The 21,255-nt window shown below is 37.8% G+C and overlaps 3 protein-coding genes across 3 annotated transcripts; all 3 read right to left on the bottom strand.

Moving 5' to 3' along the window:
* Nucleotides 1-1,459: 1,459 nt before the first annotated feature.
* LOC122327538 lies at nt 1,460-3,625 on the bottom strand. Its single transcript, XM_043222976.1, has 3 exons — nt 3,465-3,625; nt 2,298-3,165; nt 1,460-1,949 (listed from the first exon to the last, which is right to left on the bottom strand). Exons 2-3 carry the CDS (start codon nt 2,668-2,670, stop codon nt 1,648-1,650), a joined length of 675 nt encoding a protein of 224 aa, XP_043078911.1. The 5' UTR covers nt 2,671-3,165; nt 3,465-3,625; the 3' UTR covers nt 1,460-1,647.
* Nucleotides 3,626-4,688: 1,063 nt separating this feature from the next.
* Nucleotides 4,689-8,095, bottom strand: gpd1b (glycerol-3-phosphate dehydrogenase 1b). Its single transcript, XM_043222770.1, has 8 exons — nt 7,941-8,095; nt 6,911-7,088; nt 6,438-6,578; nt 6,214-6,352; nt 5,887-5,999; nt 5,578-5,814; nt 5,389-5,495; nt 4,689-5,046 (listed from the first exon to the last, which is right to left on the bottom strand). Exons 1-8 carry the CDS (start codon nt 7,979-7,981, stop codon nt 4,950-4,952), a joined length of 1,053 nt encoding a protein of 350 aa, XP_043078705.1. The 5' UTR covers nt 7,982-8,095; the 3' UTR covers nt 4,689-4,949.
* A 769-nt stretch (nt 8,096-8,864) lies between these two features.
* smarcd1 (SWI/SNF related, matrix associated, actin dependent regulator of chromatin, subfamily d, member 1) lies at nt 8,865-16,097 on the bottom strand. The gene is made up of 13 exons (XM_043222651.1): nt 15,866-16,097; nt 14,557-14,729; nt 14,411-14,453; nt 13,965-14,087; nt 13,727-13,849; nt 13,523-13,639; nt 13,288-13,389; nt 12,983-13,144; nt 11,976-12,073; nt 11,760-11,895; nt 10,750-10,872; nt 10,236-10,337; nt 8,865-10,128 (listed from the first exon to the last, which is right to left on the bottom strand). Exons 1-13 carry the CDS (start codon nt 16,040-16,042, stop codon nt 10,075-10,077), a joined length of 1,533 nt encoding a protein of 510 aa, XP_043078586.1. The 5' UTR covers nt 16,043-16,097; the 3' UTR covers nt 8,865-10,074.
* Between the last annotated feature and the right edge of the window lie 5,158 nt (nt 16,098-21,255).

Raw genomic sequence — 21,255 nt, forward strand, 5'->3', positions numbered from 1 at the left:
CCTTTTAACTGAATCGGAGATAACAGAAGTGCTTCATCTCTCTCTAGTGTCCAAAACAGAAAATACATCTCTATTACTTTTACCGATAGAGAGCGCCATGAATAGATACTGCTGTTCAAGCCCGAGTTAAAGTAAAAGTTCACTTTGAAAGTAAAATTTGAGGTTTGTCAGCTTACTCTAAGGGCATCTAAGGTATAGGTGCTATATCCAATTTTGAGATTTTTAAGTCAAACCGTAGTAGTCTATCAGTCATATAATGGCTGTATAATCATATAGGGAACTTTCTTATGCATGGAGTAATCCAAAATAAACCATATCCCAGAACTACTTTATTTGGGTTCCACTTTAAACGATGCTAGGTCTATACTGACATCTATTTAACATGAGTTGAAACGTGATTGCTTAAATCTGAACACAGCTATATTTCCAGTTGCATTTAGTTATTTACAACAAGATAAAGGGATGTTCACTTTATGTTGACAGTAGTAGCTAATACTAAAATATTAAAGACTAACGTCACAAGTAACGGTAGTACAGACTCAGTTCAGTAGCTTTGTGTTTGACTGACTCTCAATAGTGTATTTACACTACATTGAAGTGACACAGGGAACAAATATTCAACGCATGAAGAAAGGGAGGTGCAAAAAGGCACGGAAAGCCAAGACGCCAATAAATAAATAATAATCCTGCATCTTATTAGTGGAGTCCCAACTGATGGCTTATATAAAGGTATATCATTACTAATGTGACACACAAGAAACATTTCATCACGGTTTCCGGAGTCCATGTATTGAGAAAAATATAATTACTGATAGATGTGTTCAATACTTATTTTCTCACCATTTGTCTGTGTGTGTGTATGCTTAAAAGATAATCATTTACCCATGACAGTAACACAGACATTCCTTCGGATGCTGCTGCTGTTTTTCTGTAATACAAAAAGTCCAGAGTCTGTGATGTTGACGTCTCTGATGGTCAGAGATCCAGAGATCTGTACAGATATAACTGTCACCTGTGCGGATTTTAGCAATTAAAATGCCATCTAATCTCTTCTTGTTGGTCTGTTTCAACATCGGGTGTAAAGTGGCAGAATCTCTCTCCATCACTGACACCTCGGTTGAACCAACAGAACAACCTGAAGAACACAGGCAAGTCAAACAAAAAGAAGACTGGCAACCACCCTCTGAAGAGGTTGGAATGATTGGAAGGCATTTACACCAGGTCTTTTCACAGTAACATAACCATCTTATCAGAGAAAATGCGTGAAGTGACCAGATGTAAAAAGGCCCACTGATCATCATGCAATCCATGAATCTGAAATAGATGAATATTACACATATTACACTTCAGGTAATTGTTCTATTTTCCACCACTTTAGGATACAATGCCACGTTTTCCTCCAAAATATGTGTGTGTGTGTGTGTGTAATCCCTTCTGATTAAATCTGCCACATTAGCAGTGTGTTTTCATTTAGAATTTTATTAATTGGACAGAAACTTATATCCACAATACACTAATCAGTTTATGCAAATACCTTGACTTAAAGGTAGATAAAAGTAAATAGTGGCAGATGGACCTGGACACACATGAGATAAAATATGAGATATTCTTGAGTATCATCATGAAATTATGATAAAATATGACAAATTAAAAACTGAAGCTAAATACGAAGCGGCCACCGATGATTTGTTTATAAAATCCATCTCTATCTTCAGCTCTGATGCTCATGATGGTCAGAGATCCAAACTCATCGACCTTCAGTCTGTCTCTGAATCTCAATTTACACCAGTAATTGGTACAGATCTTACTGACATATCCAGTGATTTCAACAATTGTTTTGTCATTAAAATACCACATAATACTTTCCTGTTGTTCTGTTTTAACACCAGTTAGTAGTGTGACTGAATCTCCATTCTTCACTGACACTGGAACACCACCTGCACCAGACACTATTCAAGAAGTAAACAGTTAATTATAAGGCAAACGATCAGGAAAGTGTTGTGGAAACAAATGTAGAACTCGAGATATAACTTTGAAACAAAACTAAGTTTTAATTTTTGAGGAAGTTTTTTTTTTCTTCTGTGCACCGCCTGTCCAAAAAACAAAAAAGAAATCACTGGACTACCATTAGCTTTGATGGCGTAGTAGACAGGCTTGTTAAAATACTGATCACAATAAAGGTGGTAAAAGATCTGACTTTTTTTAACTACTGTTTTAGTAGGGCATGTATACTTTTTCTATTCACTGTACTACATCAAAGATGGAGATAATTAGCATCATAAATTAATTTTACTCACCAGCAGAAACACTGAAGCTCCTAATGATGCTGAACCTGCTGTTGCTGATCTGTAGTTTATATTCTCCAGAGTCTTCTGTTCCAATGTTCGTGATGGTCAGAGATCCTGTCCGATCGAGCTCCAGTCTGTCTTTGAATCTCTCATCAGCATCACAATGAACATCCGTACAGATTTTACTTTGATCTCCAGGGATTCCAGCAATGGGAGTGTCATTAAAATACCATGTTATCAAAGTATTTGGGTTGTTTGTTAAACGACTGTATAAAGTGACAGATTCTCTCTCCATAACTGACTTTTTCTTAATTTCATCTTGTTCAGCAGCAGAAACACCTGAAACACAAACAGCTACTGTAAAGCTGCTTTGACACAACATTGTATAAAGCACTGTATAAATAAAGGTAACTTGACTTTTACTGCAAAGGGAAAAAAAAGATAAGTTACACTACATGAAATAACTGGTGACGGTGAAAAAATATGTTAGTTCACATTATGAACACATTTAACATTCGATTAACCCCAATTCTCTTTGCCTTTGGTTAAAGAACTAAATGCCAACAGGGACGGATCAAACTATTTAAAGCAGATGACGAGAAGCTTATGTGTTTATAGAATAGTTTATAGAGTCCAGTGTGCCGAGTTGTGATATTCGTGATGGTCAAAGATCCAGTCTGATGATCCAGCTTCAGTCTGTCTCTGAATCGTTCATTAACAAAATGACTACCCTGACCAACTAAACACATCTCATTGCGATTTAAGATTGAATTGTTACTCAAACACCATCTCATGTGTCTTTTTTGTTTCCTTTGAGCACCAGTGTGTAGAGTGAGTGAATCTCCCTCCATCACTGACACCCTCGCTGAATCAACACCTTGAAAAGAAATGAACAGTTGTTTGCAAGTCAGACAGTATTATATAATAGGAAAATGTTGTAAAAAATATTGTGGGTGATTCTCACATTCACTCATCAGTTTCACATTTGATCTCGAACATCTTAATGAACATCATACAACACATGAACATTAATGTTACCCATAATATTTGCCCAACGCCCTTTCTAAATACCCACACTTGCAGTCCTGCCCTGGTCTGAGTGTGTCAGATCATGAGACACGAGTCACAATACAACTTGATTACACAACCAAAGAAACTGGAATCACTGTAACTTACCATACACGAGTAAAAACACGAGCACCGAGAGCGGTTTTGAGACAATCTTCATTTTCACAGTTTTTGCCTGAACATAAAGGCAGATTAAGCCAAATAAAGGCACCCTTGTTTCCTTGTTTACTAGATAAAGTAAAAGTGAAAGTGGGAGGCTCCACGCGTACTGGAACGCGCGATGACGTAATCACGTTTTCGTCCGCTATTTAATCTGCATAAAACATATTTTTATTCGTAACTCACAGTGAGAACGTCATTCTTTTAACGATTTTGAAGAGTGATGATAATTGAAAACGTTGCATCCATATACATATATACATATACACATATATATATATATATACACATACACACACACACACATATATATATATATATATATATATATATATATATATATATATATATATATATATATATATACACACATGTATGTATATATAAAATTTTATTATTATATTGTATTTCCAGTAATTCAGAAACATCATAAACAAACTCAACCTTTTTGTTTGTTTGTTTTTTTTTTTTTTGCAATTTTGCAAATTTAGTTAACATTATTAAATATTTAAAAAATCTTTTGACTTGTTTTAATACTCGGTTTTTTTTTTTTTGTTTGTTTTTTTACTGAAATTCGAGATTGTTGTGTTAAGCTACAATGCGGTATGTTTCGCTCTCTAGCGTCCAAAGCGGAAAATAACCCGGATCTAATAATAGCGCTACTTTTACCCGACAGAGAGCGCTATAAATAGATACTGTATTTCTCACAGAGGAAAAGCTAATAAGGCGGAATAAGGCTACAAAGTAAAACACACGACTTACCTGAATTATGAAAAAAAAGTGGAAAATTACGAAATGTACCTGACACGATTCTATCATCAAATCAAAACAGTACAATCACGCAATGGACAATTTCCTTTAATATCTGGTTTAAATGTAAGATCTGCTCTGCAGTGCAATCTAGATGAGTCCAGAAGGCAAACGTTAGCAATGTAAATACTTCATTTTGTGTTACGTAAGGAGCTGCTTGCTCTTAAGAAAAGGTCAAAGGTTGAACCCCCTAAAATGTTAAAGGTGAACATGCGTCAGAGAGTTTTGGAAAGTAAAGGTCACATTCCATCTGATGTGTTAGAGAGAAATATCAATGTGCAGAGAGACACCGATGTTAACCTTGTTTTAAGTCACGTCTACAATCACTAAGGATTTTACAAATAAACTTGCAGACCCAGAGAGTCAACAAAAACTGTTTTTATGGCATATAAAACTTAGTTTTCCATAAAATCGATGCTTTTGGGGGGGCTCAAGGCACTTTAAGGCATCGTTGGCTGAGAGTCACAGAACAGGACATGTTAAAAACACTTTGTGAGAGTGTAGGACTTTAAAACAAGACTTTATAATGCATTTAATGCAAAATAAAATCTTTAGCATTTTCTTACAACGTTTAGACCGTGTTAATGAACAAAAAACAAACAACTAAAACAGCCATAATGACGTTCACATGTGTTCTGGATGGTTCTGTAGGCAGGTGATGAACTCTTTGACCGGGTGACCGTGGAAACAGATCTGATAAACGGCATTAAACAGGGGGAACCTATAGAGAAACGTAGAAGGTTTTACATGAAAAGGGACAATAAAATATGTTTAAACAGTGCTGGGTAGATTACATTGCACATTTTTGGTAATATAACCAATAATACTGCCTGAAACTGCATAGACGTGGCAGGCTTTCCTCAGGAAGGAAAATTAAAAAAATTAAACTGAAGAGTTGTCTGAATAATAGTCATGTAACAAAGTAACTGCAGTCTGGTTACAATATTTTAAAATGTAATATAATCTAATTAGAAGAATTCCATCTTTTTTGGAGTTTGATCTAGATTACAAGTAATCTGGGATAATACCCAGCACTGACTTTAAAGAATGGAAAGATAGTTACTTTTCCACCAGGTTTTTGTGTTTGAGGATCTGATGAACTTCTGCTGCGGTTGCCGGACCTTGAAGTTTCTGGCCGTTCAGCAGTTCCTTCTCAAGCTCCTCGATAGTCTGACAACAAACCAAAATATTTAACACTTCACAAGAACACAGAGAAAAGAAGGTATCTTTAAAAAATGAGGGCCAAACATACTTTCCCCGTTCTAGCGAACGCTTCTCCGATTTTGCGGTTGCGTCCTCCGTAGCAGGTGGTGATGAGATCGGCGACGCCGCAGCTCTCCAGGAACGTGGCGGGAGAAACCGGACTGGCCGTGCAGAATAACCGAGCGAAAGCGATCATCTCCATCAGACCCAGACGGATCACGGCGGCCTTGGTGTTGTCACCGAAGTCCAGACCGTCGCAGAAACCGGCGCCCACTGCCACAATATTCTATAATAATAAAAAGAAATCAGTTCTTGATTTTCACGTAACTAAATGCTTCAGAAAATGATGGATGTTTACCTTTAACGCCCCACAGATCTCAACAACATCAGCCTCTTCCACCACCGTCACACGGAAGTTTTGAGTTTGCATCAGTTCCTTCAGCAGGGGCCCGTGAGCTTTGCTTTTACACCCTGAACACATTATTATTGATCACTTGAAGAAATATAGAAATATACTTAAAAATAAATGAGCTTCACGATGCTATAGAAAACCCTTTTTGTCTAAACGGTTGCATGAATAACCTTCAACATCTGAAGAATTCTGATTATAAAAAGAAAAGAAAGAGACTGAAAGGTTCTTCTATGTCATTACCAAAACATAATATTTCCATTTTTGGGTACTTACCAATGGTAGTTTCACAGAATTTCTCGTCCGCGACCTCATTGGCCAGATTGGCTCCCATCAGCACGGTCATGGTGATGCCGAGTTTTTCCCTAATGACATCAGAGATCAGTTTCAGTCCGTCAGGACCCTCATCCACACCCTTATGAAACACACACACAGCGGTATAACAGTGCTGCACGGCCACATACAGACTCAAATGTAACTACATCAAGTAAGACACTCACCTTAATGAGGGACATCCCCACAGCGTCCGTTTTGATGTGACCCTTAATGGTGTCACAGACTCGGGACACAAACTGGTGAGGGATGACGAAAATGAGAATATCTGCACCCTTCACTGCTTCTAACAGATCCGGTACCGCTAACTGGGATAAAAAAATATCTCTGTTTATTTATATTATTATATCAGACATCACTTCGATGCTCCTTTTATGAGTTTCAAGATGGCTTCCTTACATAACTTCACTATACAATTTCCAAATTTCCATTGAGGTGCTACATTTATCATTATTAACAAACCTGTTGATTAAAGAAAAACAGCATTTACATTACAGCTAGGATACTAGTTTGAGCTGGTTTAAACTGGTCCTTAGCTGGTCTGACAGCACATGACCGGTCAAGGACTAGCTTGAACCAGCTAAAGAGCTGTTTAGACAAGCTCGTAATGGTTACAGAGCTCAAGGATTTTTGTTCTCACCACGTTGGGCGGTAGCTTGTGTCCGGGCAAGTATTTTATATTCTCGTGTTCGTTGTTGATGATTTCAGTGAGTTTGCGTCCATTGACCATCTCCTCAAACACCCACATGTTCACTGTGTTATCAAACGTGCTGTATTTTGCTGCATTGGCGCCCACTATCTTGGCAATGGCAGAACCCCTGAGGAAATGAATGGATAGAATTGTAATGGATAGACAACAGCCAGTACTGCTGCTGTAATGGCAGGGGCACACAAGGAGAGCTTAATTAACAAAAGAGCCAGATTCATTACTGTGACACACATTCACTAAATTACAGATTGAGTCCTGACTTTCTCAAAACCGGAAACAGGTTTTTGCATCTGCTATTCTATTGAATACAATTAGATTCTTCAGCTATATTCAAACATTATAACATTTTAAACTGCACCTGCCAACATAAATCATTCTAAATATAAACTTAATAATCCTCTTTACACTGGAAGCATGAAGCATGCAATTAAGACACTAATTATGGACGATAATAATAATACAGTTCATATGCTATTACAGCTTCAGTATCTGCAATGCCATAAAACAGCATGAAGTTTGTGGGTCAGAAAGAAAAGACTGCAGCCTATTCTTTTGGTTTAATGAGGACCAGTGGACACCTGGGTCAATCATTACTCAGCAAATATTACCTCAGCAACTCCAGCAAGCCAAACAATGCACATTTGGGCATGAAATGCAATACATAAACGTAATAAATTATAAACACAAATAACAAAATCATCTTAAAACGTTAAAATAACTGACTAAATGTAAAATACAGCGTTACAGATAATATTCCAAGAATAGTATTATAGAGGTGATGTATTCCTGGTTTACATTTGATATCCGCAGAGGGATATCAACTTCCTAAAATAGAATTAAATTCCGTTTGTGCTTCAAAAGAGTCTGTCTCCAAATACACTTAAGCCAGTAGCTTTGCAATAAATAAGCATACAACAGCCCAAACAGCATAAAACAATCACGCAATGTAAATGTCACGCACCAGTTGCCAGAGCCGATAATGCAGACTTTCTTGGCCGCCATACTGCGCGTCTGTCCCGGCTGGACCGGCTGTAGGACCTCGGTGTGTTTGAGAGCCGCTGACGGACCGGAGACAATCCTGTGGGCGTGCTTTTAAATAGACCGTGAACGCGCCTCACTCCCCTTGACGCGCATTGGCTGATTTCTTCTCATACACGCGCGCAACTCAAGACAGTACTGACGGTAATTTATTATTGTTAGGAACGATCATGATTCGTACTGTATTTAGGTTGCGAATTATGTGGGATTTAAGTAATTTAAGACTCGAAAACACGATGGTGCCGTTTCTGTAGCGTTTTAAGATAATTACCTCAAAAGTACGGTTAAATACTCGACCCGCGCGTTTCACACGACGCTCCGGCGGGAAACAATATTAGACAAAGAAATGCAAGTAGGATAGTTATATTTGGTTTTATTTAAAGGAAACGAGTGCTTCGTTTAAAAAGAACCAAAACATGCTAAAATGTTTTTATCCCAGTTGTCATTTAAGCGCCAAACAGTCTTTAGCTCTTCACAGATGAAATTTAATTAACTGGTGTGTACTTAAGCTTGATAGCAAATCTATTTTTGATTTATTACATTTATATTTAGTTAGGTACAGCCAACTTTTAAATTCAAGTTGGAGTTTATTACAATAGGACTATTGGCGCACAATTTCAGTAGACCAGATATTATGCTTCCACAGATGCCTACTCATTTTCAGTCCACATTGTTTTAAAATGTAATACTGAGAACATTTGGTTCAATCACAGAAACACAACTGAACGTGGATGTGTGGTGCCAGAACATGGCCCTTTGATATTAGCGTATAGCCATCTGTCACTTGCAGTTCTATTGAGCCCTGTAGAAAAACGATTTAGTCTTTTATATTACACTTTACGCGGGATTCAGCATTGATACAAGATAATCTTTATTATAACACAAGGGCTAACAGAAATACAACATTTGGTCCATTAAGGAAAACGGAAAAACAAGATTGTAAGATATAAAAATCAAAACAAATGCATGACTTTAAGAAAGCAAAATGCAGTTCAAACTCAAACTACCAAGAATGTTAAAGTCTTTAGCACTTGACTTCTAAACGCTTTGAATTACTTGAGTGGAAGAACCCATGGCCTCTCTGCAGCGCATCTATAAAATATTAAAACACTTGACAGTTTTCCCAGACATTTTGTGGGTGGCCATGGCTGGATGATACTTGCCTTGACAGGGTTGTTACACTTTGTCCTTTCAGAGTTCACTTTAATAATAATAATTAATCAAATAAACCAAAAACTATAAAGGCAATTCTCTAAATGTCTTAATACATATCACAGCGAGGTTAGATTGGAATTACTTTACAGTCCAGGACGAAGCTTGTGACCAAAAGATCTATAAATCAAACAGGTCGATCAGCAGTACATCTAATCTTGTGAATCTAAAACGACTATTGAACAGAGGAGTTCTGAAGAAGTCTCCGTATTCATCGAGTGTTGCAGAAAGCTTGCCTTTAACGCCAACAGACTTGTTTGAGGAACTTCCTCCGAATAATTCATCTTCACAGAGCTGAGGTACTAAACTACGTCATTATCCGCCATCTATGCTTAACTAGACTAGATCTTCATAAAGTTCATATAATGAGAACATTAAAATATCAAAGACAATATCAATAACTTCAAAAATAAACAATGACCCCTCCAACTGATTGATTAATATGGAAAGCAGCGGATGGGCTCAAACATTAGCACATCCAAGAGCATTCTTGTGATTTGGAATTTAACTGTCTAACGAAGCCTGTCAGTTTGGTCAGAAAAGTACATTTCCCAAAGTGACAGCATTGCAAAATCACCTTGACAAATGCTCGGGGAACCGTGAAATATGTAAAAAAAAAAAAAAAAAAAAAAAAGGATGACAGCAGACAATGGGCCGTTAGTTGGCGGAGTCACAACAAAAATATGTTTGTTTCTGTATAAGGGTCATTCCAGGGCAGCTACAGCAGGACAGCACAAGATAAACTGTAATATAACTGTAGTGATCAGCGTCTCCAGCACAGAGCTGCAAGACATTTGCTACCCAGAACCCCCTCTGGTCCTGTGTCGTAACAGTCGCGAGCTTGCTTATGTGTTTCGAATGCCAAGAGCCTGTTCCAGCTCCTGTCTCCTTTGCTGAACCTGAGAGAACGAGATTGAGAGAAATGTCAGTAAAAAGATGAATGATTTTCCATGCAACTTTGAGATTTCAAATATTTCACAGTGGCTAAATAAGTGTCAAGAACTACCTTTGAATAGAAATATCGGCACACAGCTTCCTGAGCCCAGGGTTGGTAGTAGAACTCGGCTCTCCTCTCTTCCTCTGGGTTTCCAACCACATCAGTCATAGTCTGCAAGGACACCAAAATCAGCCGTCAGCAGAACAAGATGCACCGGTTACTGATTAATGCCTTTTGTCTGGAGCAACATACTTTCTGCAACATTCAATCCCAAGGAACTACATACAACTGCTTCGCAACAGATGCGATTTTAAACTGATAAATTATGATGGTTGCAAGCTGTCTTTTCCCTAGCTGTTTGGAAATTCAGCATCCCATACAAATGCCTGTGAAACACCCTCCCAACCCCCAAAGTCATTACAAGTCCAGTCAGTCCACTAAGTAACACTCAGCTGAGCAAACAGACAGATGGAGAAAGACAACAGCTCTGGGCGAAGGTTAAACCACCTCTTCCAACAAGCAAACTAAGAACTTCTCAATTCATGCATCCATAAAACACTGCATTATCAAATTTTGGACTCACCTTCAAGTCTCGGCACTGCGACTGGAGCCAGTCATTGATGAAGCCCTGCGGGTCACGTGCAAAGCTCAACATAAACTCCCTTTGAGTCTTCAGCTGGTTAATGGTTTCAATGGTCTCATGGATCTGTGAACATACATGAGGGATACATGTATTACCGTATTTTAATTATACAACAGTTAGTTCTAGTTAATTTATTTCAATTTGTACGCAATATAAATTTCTTTATTGAACTGCTGTAAGAGCAATCACACTCAATCTTGCTCAACATCATACAGGTTTTACTGTAGTCTGATATTTCATAAACTGGCAATAAATACAAAGGTCAACCAATGGCTATGACGGACACTGCATTATGACTGGTGCAAACTGACTAGTGATTTAACTGGGTCAAAGGGGAGCAGAAATTTTTTTTTAATTATGTGTGTGAAAGGTGAAAAGTTTAGAAGTCAATATGCAGATAATATTATTATCACCCAATGAATCACAATTCCACATCTGATTGAATGCGATGCCATATAAACTTTTATAGAGGAACCTGAAGGAACTGAACTTTCACCTACAGCTGATTTATCTTAGTATTCAACCAATTCATGATCACTGGAGCTGAAAACCATGATTACATCAAGCATGGAGTAACTGTGGCAACAACGTATTCACAAGTAAGTCTGGTTGCCATCCCTGAAGTGGTTACTAGACAACTAAAGATTCTTAGCATACATAGAACAATGAAATTAAACATGTCCAGAGCTGATAGAAAGATAGAAAGCAGGATGCTTTTTCCTGGACCACTCCCTGCAACAAAACCGTTTGAAAACATTCAGACCACTGTGTTGCCAAGAGCCACTTTGAAATGCAGCAGACAAGCACAGGATATGCAGCTAAACATCAGTGCAAAGGCAACTGCAGAGCTCTTCCCTGCAGTGATGTGCCGAGCACTTTGAAGACTGTTTGTCCATCCAGAACAAAGACGCTACTTTGGAGGATATCTGCCATATGCAAAACTTTCATACCTTGTTGTCAAGGCCTGCAATCTCTTGCTGACTGGCCGTGGACAGCAGAAAAGAGTTCATCTGGGTCTTCAGGGTGTCATCCACCTCCACGTCTATATCGTAGCACGCAGTCTTTTTCTGGTCATTGGGATCCACGCTGTGATACAAAAAGGATGTTTAGGTAACAAATGAGGCAGAAACACAAATCCTCAGCGACATCATGTAGGTGATGGTTACCTTATGACATGGTTGATGATGATCGGCTCGGGGGGCATCAGTAGTGCATGCAGACGTTGAGGAATCTCAGAAAACTTCATCCTCTGGGTTTCAAAGATCTAAAAACAAGGAGAATGCAGTTACTGAGTTTTAAATATCTTGAATAAGGAAAACCAAAAAGTATCAGTTTAAAAAAAACCTTCAGTCTAAACAGACCATTATTAGGTTTCAAGATCTAAAACAGTGAGAATCACAAATTATTGGGTTTCAAAGACTTATGAGCAGAACCAACAGTTATTTTTTCACAAAGATCTTGATTGAGAACAGACAATTTTAAGTTTCAAAGATTTAAAGTGAGATTAGATACTTTAACAAGGAGAACTGAGAATTTTGGCTTTTAAATATCTCAAAGAAGGCAAAGCTATAATGATCAGGTTTTAAGATCTTGAATGAGGAGAACTTTTACTGGGATTTAAAGATCTTCAATCAGAACCAATAATAACTTGCATTTGAAAAAAAGAATATGTGGGTAATTGGGTAATCTTCTCACCTTAAAAAAAACATTTTTGTTAAATAATTTTTTCAAATGAGGAGAATTTACAATTATCAGAGTTCAAAGATCTAAAACAAGGAGAATTACCAACTATCTGGCTTCCAAAGTCTTAAACGAGGAGAAATAGCAACTTTTGGGGTTCAAAAGCTCTTAAACAAGGAGAATAATTATTGTATATCAAACTTTAGAACAAGAACCATCAAAAATTATTGGGGTTTCAGAAATCAATAACAAAAAACAAACAAATTTCCTAAACCGATCTTGAAGCCATTAGCATTACAGATTATGTCTTGTTAAAAATGTTTTAAACCAATTTTCAAGCATCTGACAGCACATATGGACTTTGCCAAATCCACATGACTTACACAAAAAAGGCAAGAAAATCAAAAATATAATATTGGGAACTACTAACTTATATGCTACATCCTGCAATCACATAAAAAAGGCATTTCCAGTCTAAGACACCTGCTATTACCTGCTGGAGGTATTTATCACAGTTAATGAACTCTCGTTCATGAGGGTCCTGGAGTTTGTGGGTCTTCACATATTGCCACAAAGCCTGAATGATCACAGGCCGCGTTTGAGTGTGGATCCCCAGCAACCGGGCCAGTCTGGGGTCCAATTTAAACTGAGGAGGCTAAAAAGAAAAGTTTGTCCCATTAGTTGGTTACTCAAATTTACTAATAATGTGGAATGGTGCCACCTGCTGGTTGAGTCTGAAGAACAAGGGCTAAGTTTGTAATAGTATAAGCATTATGTATTCAATAAGTGTTTGTTCACCTGGTAGTCCAGCATGAGCAGTACAGTACAACGGACGCCAACATCTCCAGGCCTCTTCACCTGAAATCCATCGGTCTCCTGAGTCGTGGCTGTTCGGTGCCACTGGGAAAAGACAAAGACTTTAATAACTGACAAATGGCACAAGAGTAGCATTAAAAGAAATCATTTGGACAGTAAATAAATATTCTTAGTTTAAAGCACTACAACAGAGTAATGCACTTTTTTTGCATCTCACCTCCACCAAATGATTGTCAGGTCCATATAAGTCTTTGTCCAACTCGATCACTAAAGACTTGAAAAAAGAGGAAAACTTCCTCTTTTGCTTGGTGGCTTCATACTTGGACACAGCAGTCTAAGACACAATTTTCAGAAATTGTTTTAGAAAAATGTTTTGAAAAGTTTGACTTGAAAGCCTGTGAGATGACAGAATCTCACTTACGTCTTCAAGGAGTCGTCCTTCCACACGCAGTTCCCAAGATGCAACAGTTCCTTCGCCATCCTCTGCATCTGGTTTGGCAGGATTGAAGGTGTTGGAGATAAATATGCGTAGTTTTCTTTTTTGCTGCAAAGAACAAACAGTGACACCTTTCAAACAACCGAAGTTCAAAATGAAAGCTTAGCAACGGTTTTTCTTCTAAAAGAAGTCAGGACAATGTTGGTGAAGAACCTTTATTTACCTTGATGGGTCTTTTGAGAGCTTCCTGAATATCGAGCCTTTTGCGCATGATGGTCTGGTCGAGCTTCCTCTCAAACGCCAGCAGGTCCATGTACGCCTGAGACTCTGGAACAAGCTCTCTGATCTAAAATAAAACCACAGAGAAAATCAAGATCATCTACAGATTTTTCAACGATATCTGTGGAGCGGTTTTCAATCCACCACAACATTTTTTGTCTATTTGAGCTTCATTTATTTCTGAATAATGCATTGAGCTAATATTATCTTTCCAGGTCTTTCTTTCACGAATTGAAAAGTGTACAGGCAAAAAGCAAATTACATTAACAGTTATAAATTAAATAAATAAATAAATCAAGGATATATACACATTTCCCCATTAATTACACATCTTGATCAATTAAAGACTCATTTGCTGAGTCACAACTAACAAATTTCAAGGCCACTTACTCTCTGAGGTAGAATTTTATCTGCCATTTTCTTCTTCTTGGCACTGAAATGAAAAAGAGCATTGTGTGAGAAAGAGCTGGTTCAAATTAAGCAATTCAAATAAATTCTGTTACTCGCTAATCAAATGAAGCATTAACTGGGCTTACTGTTGGTTGCGATTCTGTTGCTGGACCTGTTGAATCTGATTTGGCGGTGGTCGTTTGCGAGACGGGTCCATGACTGGCATACCGGGACGGGACACTGGACTGGCCCCGTAACCTGGGGGTCCCATAGAGGGTCCCTGAGGGGTCATGCGACTGGCTGGAGGCATTCCTGGTCTCTGAAAAGGCAGCAAAGAAGGACAATTATAAAATCGGACAAAAGTAGTAACAATCCAAATCACTATTTGACCAAATAATAGACATATGAAAACAAGATACAAGTGAAATTAAACACTGCGTTCAAAAAATGCAACCACTATAAATACCAAAGCATTTAGTGGTTTGTTTTCAGTGATTAGATTCTGTTAAACAGCACAATTTCTCTGGCTGACGGTTCCCCTCCCACTGTAAATGTCAAGAGTCTATTCATGCTTGAAAAGGGCACTTAAAAGTGCACAAGCTGTCGAGTTAATTTATCAAGTCCCAAAAAGAAAATGCAACGTCTTAATTGGTCTATGTGAATGATAAATAACCTCGAATCTCAACAACCGAAGAAATCCAAGAAAGCCAATGCAATGCTGGACAAAAAGCAAGAAAAATTGCTTTTCTCATCAACAAAAAAAAAAGTTCCACTCAAGATTTCACTGTAGTTCACACACGAGCTCAAATAACATATTTGAAATACATACAGAGACTCAAAGAATTCTCAATTTTTCTCCCCTAAATGTAAAACTTGTGATATGGTGTACTATCAACACAATAGCCTTTCAGTGGCCAAGAACATAACTTACTGATTCAACTTCTAGCTTTAACTGTTGCTTTAAGCATACTGAATTATTTCGTGTTGAAACGGAAAAATGTTAAACCCAAGTATCTCCACTGGTGGTCTGAAGCACGCTGCATGCATAATATATGATTTCTAATGTTCATACAAACACACTGACCATCAATGCGACCAAACCGATCAGGATGATGCTCTCGTAGGCCCCACTGGCATACTAATCTACGTTTGCAATATCATCACAAATTAGCGGGTGATTATTTATTTCTTCGTGCAAACTAGAAATAGAATTCACAGAAATCATCTGTTGTAGTTTACCATTGGGCATCATGTGGAGTTTAATCCTTTGCAGTGACCTAACGTTACACACGCGCATAATTATGCCAGATATTATCATTTTAAAACCTTTTGATTTAGGTCAAAAACGTCTCATTATTTTATGCATTAAATAAACCTACGGATCAAGCGTGCAAACATTAAAACCAGTCCACTCGGGGTAGAATCGACCGCTTCTTTGTTCTCCTCGCGCCTTACCGGGTATCCGGGCATCGGTGATCGATACATATGGTTCTGCGGGCCGCCGGGCCCCATCCGTCCCGAGGGCGTACCGGGACCCATTCCGGGCCCCGCACCGGCTACCGGCGGTCCGGGTCCCATCGGAGCTCCGCCGCCTCCGGGTGTCGCAGGCTGAAAACCACTACGCGCCGCCATCTTCTCCGCGAGCCGCAAACAGACGAAGCTCCACCGGTGAGACGCGAACCAGTATCGCGAGAGCTGAAAAGCACCAACGGCGAGCCGTGACGGAGTCTCGCGAGACGTGAAGAGAACTCCCGCTTGCGCACTGACTACATCTGAAGAATATTTATTCGGGATATATTTAAATTTTTGAAACGACCTTTATTTGGAAAAAAATATTTTTGTATTAATTTCAAATATATTTAAATATACCCCTAATCCTTTATATATATATATATATATATATATATATATATATATATATATATATATATATATATATATATATATATATATATATATACATACACACACACACACACACACACACACATATATATATATATATATATATATATATATAAAGAGAGAGAGTAAATATTACAAATAGTTTAGTATCCCAAATGGATGTAAATCAATGCACATTATATCCAAAAGAGGGAGACAAACACCCATAAACAGTTATCAGGCTTGCATTTCAGATGTTCTGACATAAAACAAAGTATTAACATCACTAACACGAAACATTTTTCTTTTAAACGTGTGCCTCATCACTCTTCTTAGCCATCTGAATTGAGATTTTTTTTTTGTAAATAAAAACACAACAGCAGAGAAGAGAACAATAAGAAAAGGTCAAAGGTCATCCAACGGGTTGCATGAATAAAACATGACTCTCTGGATGATTATACCGACTCTGTTCACCGCAGTGGACATTAGAATCACATCAGATCAATTAGAAGCCAAACGTCCCTCTCAACGTCCTTCATTTTGACATTTGGGCGTGCATCCTAATGCGTAGATTTATACACACACAAAGTGGTTCGAATAAGCACTCACTGTGGTTGATTAAAAGGGCTGATCGGCTTCCCGCCGACTGCGCCAGCGTCCATAAGTCACACTTCAGCGGTCACAAACGCTCTGATGATATCATTAAACTCTTTCCCATTAGCGCACTCTAAAATCAATCCCTTAATTTGCTGCGCAAATATATGTGTACGAGGTGCGATGCATTTCTGGTAAAAAAACGTTTCCATGGAGACCGCAGAGAAATAATTACCCTCCAGGCCTTAATATATTTATTTCACCTCTAATATTTCCAGTTTCTGGCCATCTTCGGATGGGCTGAAGCGTCACGCCGCGCTAAAAGGACAACCCTCAGACACCAATAACGTATACGTTTGTCATTACGCTGCGAGCGTATCCTTTTACAGCGGTTCGGAGAGTTTTCTTAACCGCGCTGTGCTGTCAGGAATGAACTCGTGCTAATTTCAAGCAATTAGTCGCAGCACATGTGCAATATGAAACAGGAACGAGATGATCAGACCTCCTGCCTGCTTCTTCTCATTAGAAAATAAAGAGCTGCTTTTCTTTTCAGCCTCCTCGGTTTATGCTGCGCAAGGAATTTATTCTCCCGTCACTTATTTTGATAGAAAGAAGCTTTGTTATTGAGGAAAAAAAAAGATATGAAGGAACGAGACATTATAAAAAAGCAGGCTCTGTTGGATTTAACAGATGGCCTGCTTTCCACACGCACTTCTGATCGATAAACACAAATAAGAGCATCAAAGTACTTCATATACGGCCATTTAATACTCCTTTTTCTTGTTAAGACTCACTAAGATCAAGATTTCCCGATAAAGGTCTCTGTTTTAGAAGACAACCGGGTCGAAGCCAATCCAAAAATGAATAAATATCTCACAGATAATACTGTACTAAGTTGTTACTGATTAAAAAAAGAGCTGAAGTGAATTAAGTTCAAATCAGACATTTCGATGTATGCATCTTTTGGAAATATCGCCCCACAAAACATGAGATTCCAGCAGGTTATAATTGTCTGTAGGCCTATATTGAAAACGACCATAAATCACACAATGCATTTCAATAGGAATACAAAGACAAATCTGTTATCCTGTTATTTTGCCAGGGAGGGTCAATTCGGGAAATCTGGGACACCTAAACTCCAATAAACTGGCTTTATTTCTTGTTAGGACTTTTACTATAATTTTAGCAGGGATGTCACATAACTGAACTCACATAAGTGCACAGAAAATGTGTGTTTTAGCGTTTTTTCTTTTTTGTTGGACAGTATGCTTTATGTAATCTGGTTTCAATTAGTTTTCAAATGGTAAAATACACATTTAGGGACTTTATAAGTCTAGGATAAGGGCTAATATATGCCATAATGAGAAATGCTCCTAATTGTTGGTAACTATTCAGTGTAACGCAGTGGATTGTCAATTTCTTTTAGAGATAGAAAGTATTTTTCCTGATATTTTCAGAAATATTTTGTTATTGAGATTTGTGTGTCATATATATATATATATATATATATATATATATATATATATATATATATATATATATATATATATATATATATATATATGTGTGTGTGTATTTATTTATTTATTGTGTATATATATATATATATATATATATATATATGTATATATATATATATATATATATATATATATATATATATATATATATATATATATATATATATATGTGTGTGTGTGTATTTATTTATTTATTGTCATTTATATATTTTATTATTATTATTATTTTTATTATTATTATATATACATTTTTAATCATTTTAAAATTGGGCGATACTGTTTTCCGGCATGCATAAAGTATAGTTAAATGTGTCCCAGATTACAAAAGTTACAGATTATCAAAATTGTTTTGTTGTCGTTTGTTTTTTTTTCATACAAAAACATATCTTTTTTTTTTTTTTTCTGGTGTCCTTAGAAAACATCCTAAAAGTCCAATGTGTTAGATATTAAAATAAATTGCTGACCTAGTGTGTTAGAAAATATACTTTTTGTTATATTTATATTATAATTTATAGCGCAGCGTTAAAACGAGGCGTTACCGCGTTTAACCGTACGTGCGCGTGACGTGTCACGTTCCCTCAGTTCGCGCTCTTTCGACGTCGCCTCGCGCTGTGTTGAGGTAAGCGTCTCTTTCAGCTCAGAATATAAGCTAATATTTAATAACTATTTAAATCGATAACATTATCGTTTAAGTAATGTCTTCCTCTTGATATGTAAATAGAGCTACTTCGAGCTGGTTTCTTGTTCGTATGTAATCATAAAATGTGAACATTTATGTAAAATATATATCATTCACAGCTGTTGTTCCGTCTGTGTTTTTGCTTAGAACCACTGTGTTGTCATTTTAAGCAGTTAATGCTGTTGGTAAGTACGTTGCCTGGCCTGTTTTTTGACGCAGGTAAGTCTTGCAAACAAAATGAAGCTTTGTTTACCGTTGCTTGTACCTTTTTTTTTATCCAAATCTGACATGTTTTTATGCTGCCACAGCCAATGAGTTCTAAGCCTCGCCGCCAATCATATCCTCCTGCACAAAAAAAAGATTATTTATGAACCTAGCGGGCAAGTGGTGACACGGAGACGGATGCTGGACTTTCTAAATACGATGGATGCATGTAAAACTGGCATAAAAGCAAATTGAGGTCTCTCCAGTCGACCCGGTTAAAAAGCGGCGGTCTCTGGAGTTCTTATTAATCCTCTCAAAGAGCACGATGACGCTCTTATCAGTGACAAACGGCTGCAGCTTTCTAATTGTGCCACGAGATCTGACAGGATAAATTGGCACGAGGGCAGAAACTCCTGACAGTTGCATTATGGGAAATGAATAGCAACTCATTTTCGGTGAGCGAGCGCCAGCGTGATGAACTCAAAGAGGCTCGTAGGGTACTTACATTTTCACAGTTTCAGATGATCTGAAAAATTAAGTGACACCACTAATGGGATAATACTTTATAGGAACGTAGCACTTATCAGGTGACAGGGATGTTAGTGTCAGTTTGCTCAATTATTTAGATGTATCTGTCACAAACTACAAAGCACGCATAACCTGTTGTTTGACATTGGAGAGCAATTTATTTATTTTTTTAAACCACGGATGGTACTGCCATTTTTTTAAAATCACGGGGCTGCCATTATACTCTTATTAGTCCTAATTAATTAGAGGTTTTATTAGCTGAAATTAGTATATTACATTATTAGCCAAAAAAGCATGCCCACACTTCCTGTGGATAGTACACCATCCATTTACTTTTTAACTGTATTTGTATTTTTACTATTTATTGTAGAATTATGTTTAAGCTTGTCATTGAATTGCCATTACTTTATTGTGCCATCCCAAAGAGGACAAAAAAATGACCCTTGAGTCCTTAGCCATCTTCAAGAAATGGCTAAAAACACATCTCTTCCATCTTTATTTGACCCTTTAACTCCAGCACTTTTTTTTTTTTTATAGAGAGAGATATACTATTTCTCTTTTGTTTGCTTCTATTGTCATTCGTAAGTTGCTTTGCATCTGCTAAATGATTGTAGGTGCGCAACGTCTTTGCATACTATTTAGGATGGACGGTTTGCAAGTTGTAAGTCGTGGAAGGATATTGGTTCTAAACCCTAAACAAATTGTGGATTCACAAGCAGCAGCTGTGCCGTATCAAGACTAAATGCATCTTTCCAAACGCGTATGCGTTTTGGAGGACAAGGAACGTCTCAAAGGCACTAGTGTTGCACTACAAGATCCTCATCAGAATGCACTGACGGTTGGGTTGTGCTGCCTAAAGTCTTTGGCAGTTTTCCCCGCATCTGCCAGAGACGCTCCCACATCAGCGCAGTGACGACTGAAGGAAATGACATTCATCAGTCATTTGCGATGTCCCTCGCTTCCTTTAAACGCGCTAGGCTCGATCGAAAGCCTGCGGGTGACTTTGGACGACGCAGTCCGGTTAGACGTGGACTGCTATTTATATTTAATCGTGGTTCTGATGCCAGTAGGCTACTTTAATATACATTTTCCTGAGAAGAGTCGGGTCGGATGTTCTCCGACGATCTTGATGGATGTCTCACGCTTGGATTTTCTCTTATTCCTCCTGGGCTATGCGCTCATGTCCTGTATCCTGATGCCGTCTGATGCCCATGAACATCCCCTTCATCTTTCATCTCCCTCTTTCTACTTTCCATAATGTAGGTTCAAAATTAATTCTACCTGCTGTTTGAATTCATGAATAGTTCAGAGGTAAGTGAACAGTAAGGCAGGGAATCGGGAGCCACTTGTAATTCAGAACCATTTTTATCTTTTTTATAATACTGCAGCTGAATAATTTGCACGACGTCCAGTTCTGTTAACAGTTACTGAAAGTC

Source organism: Puntigrus tetrazona, chromosome 22, assembly GCF_018831695.1.
Source record: "Puntigrus tetrazona isolate hp1 chromosome 22, ASM1883169v1, whole genome shotgun sequence".
Taxonomy (NCBI): domain Eukaryota; kingdom Metazoa; phylum Chordata; class Actinopteri; order Cypriniformes; family Cyprinidae; genus Puntigrus; species Puntigrus tetrazona.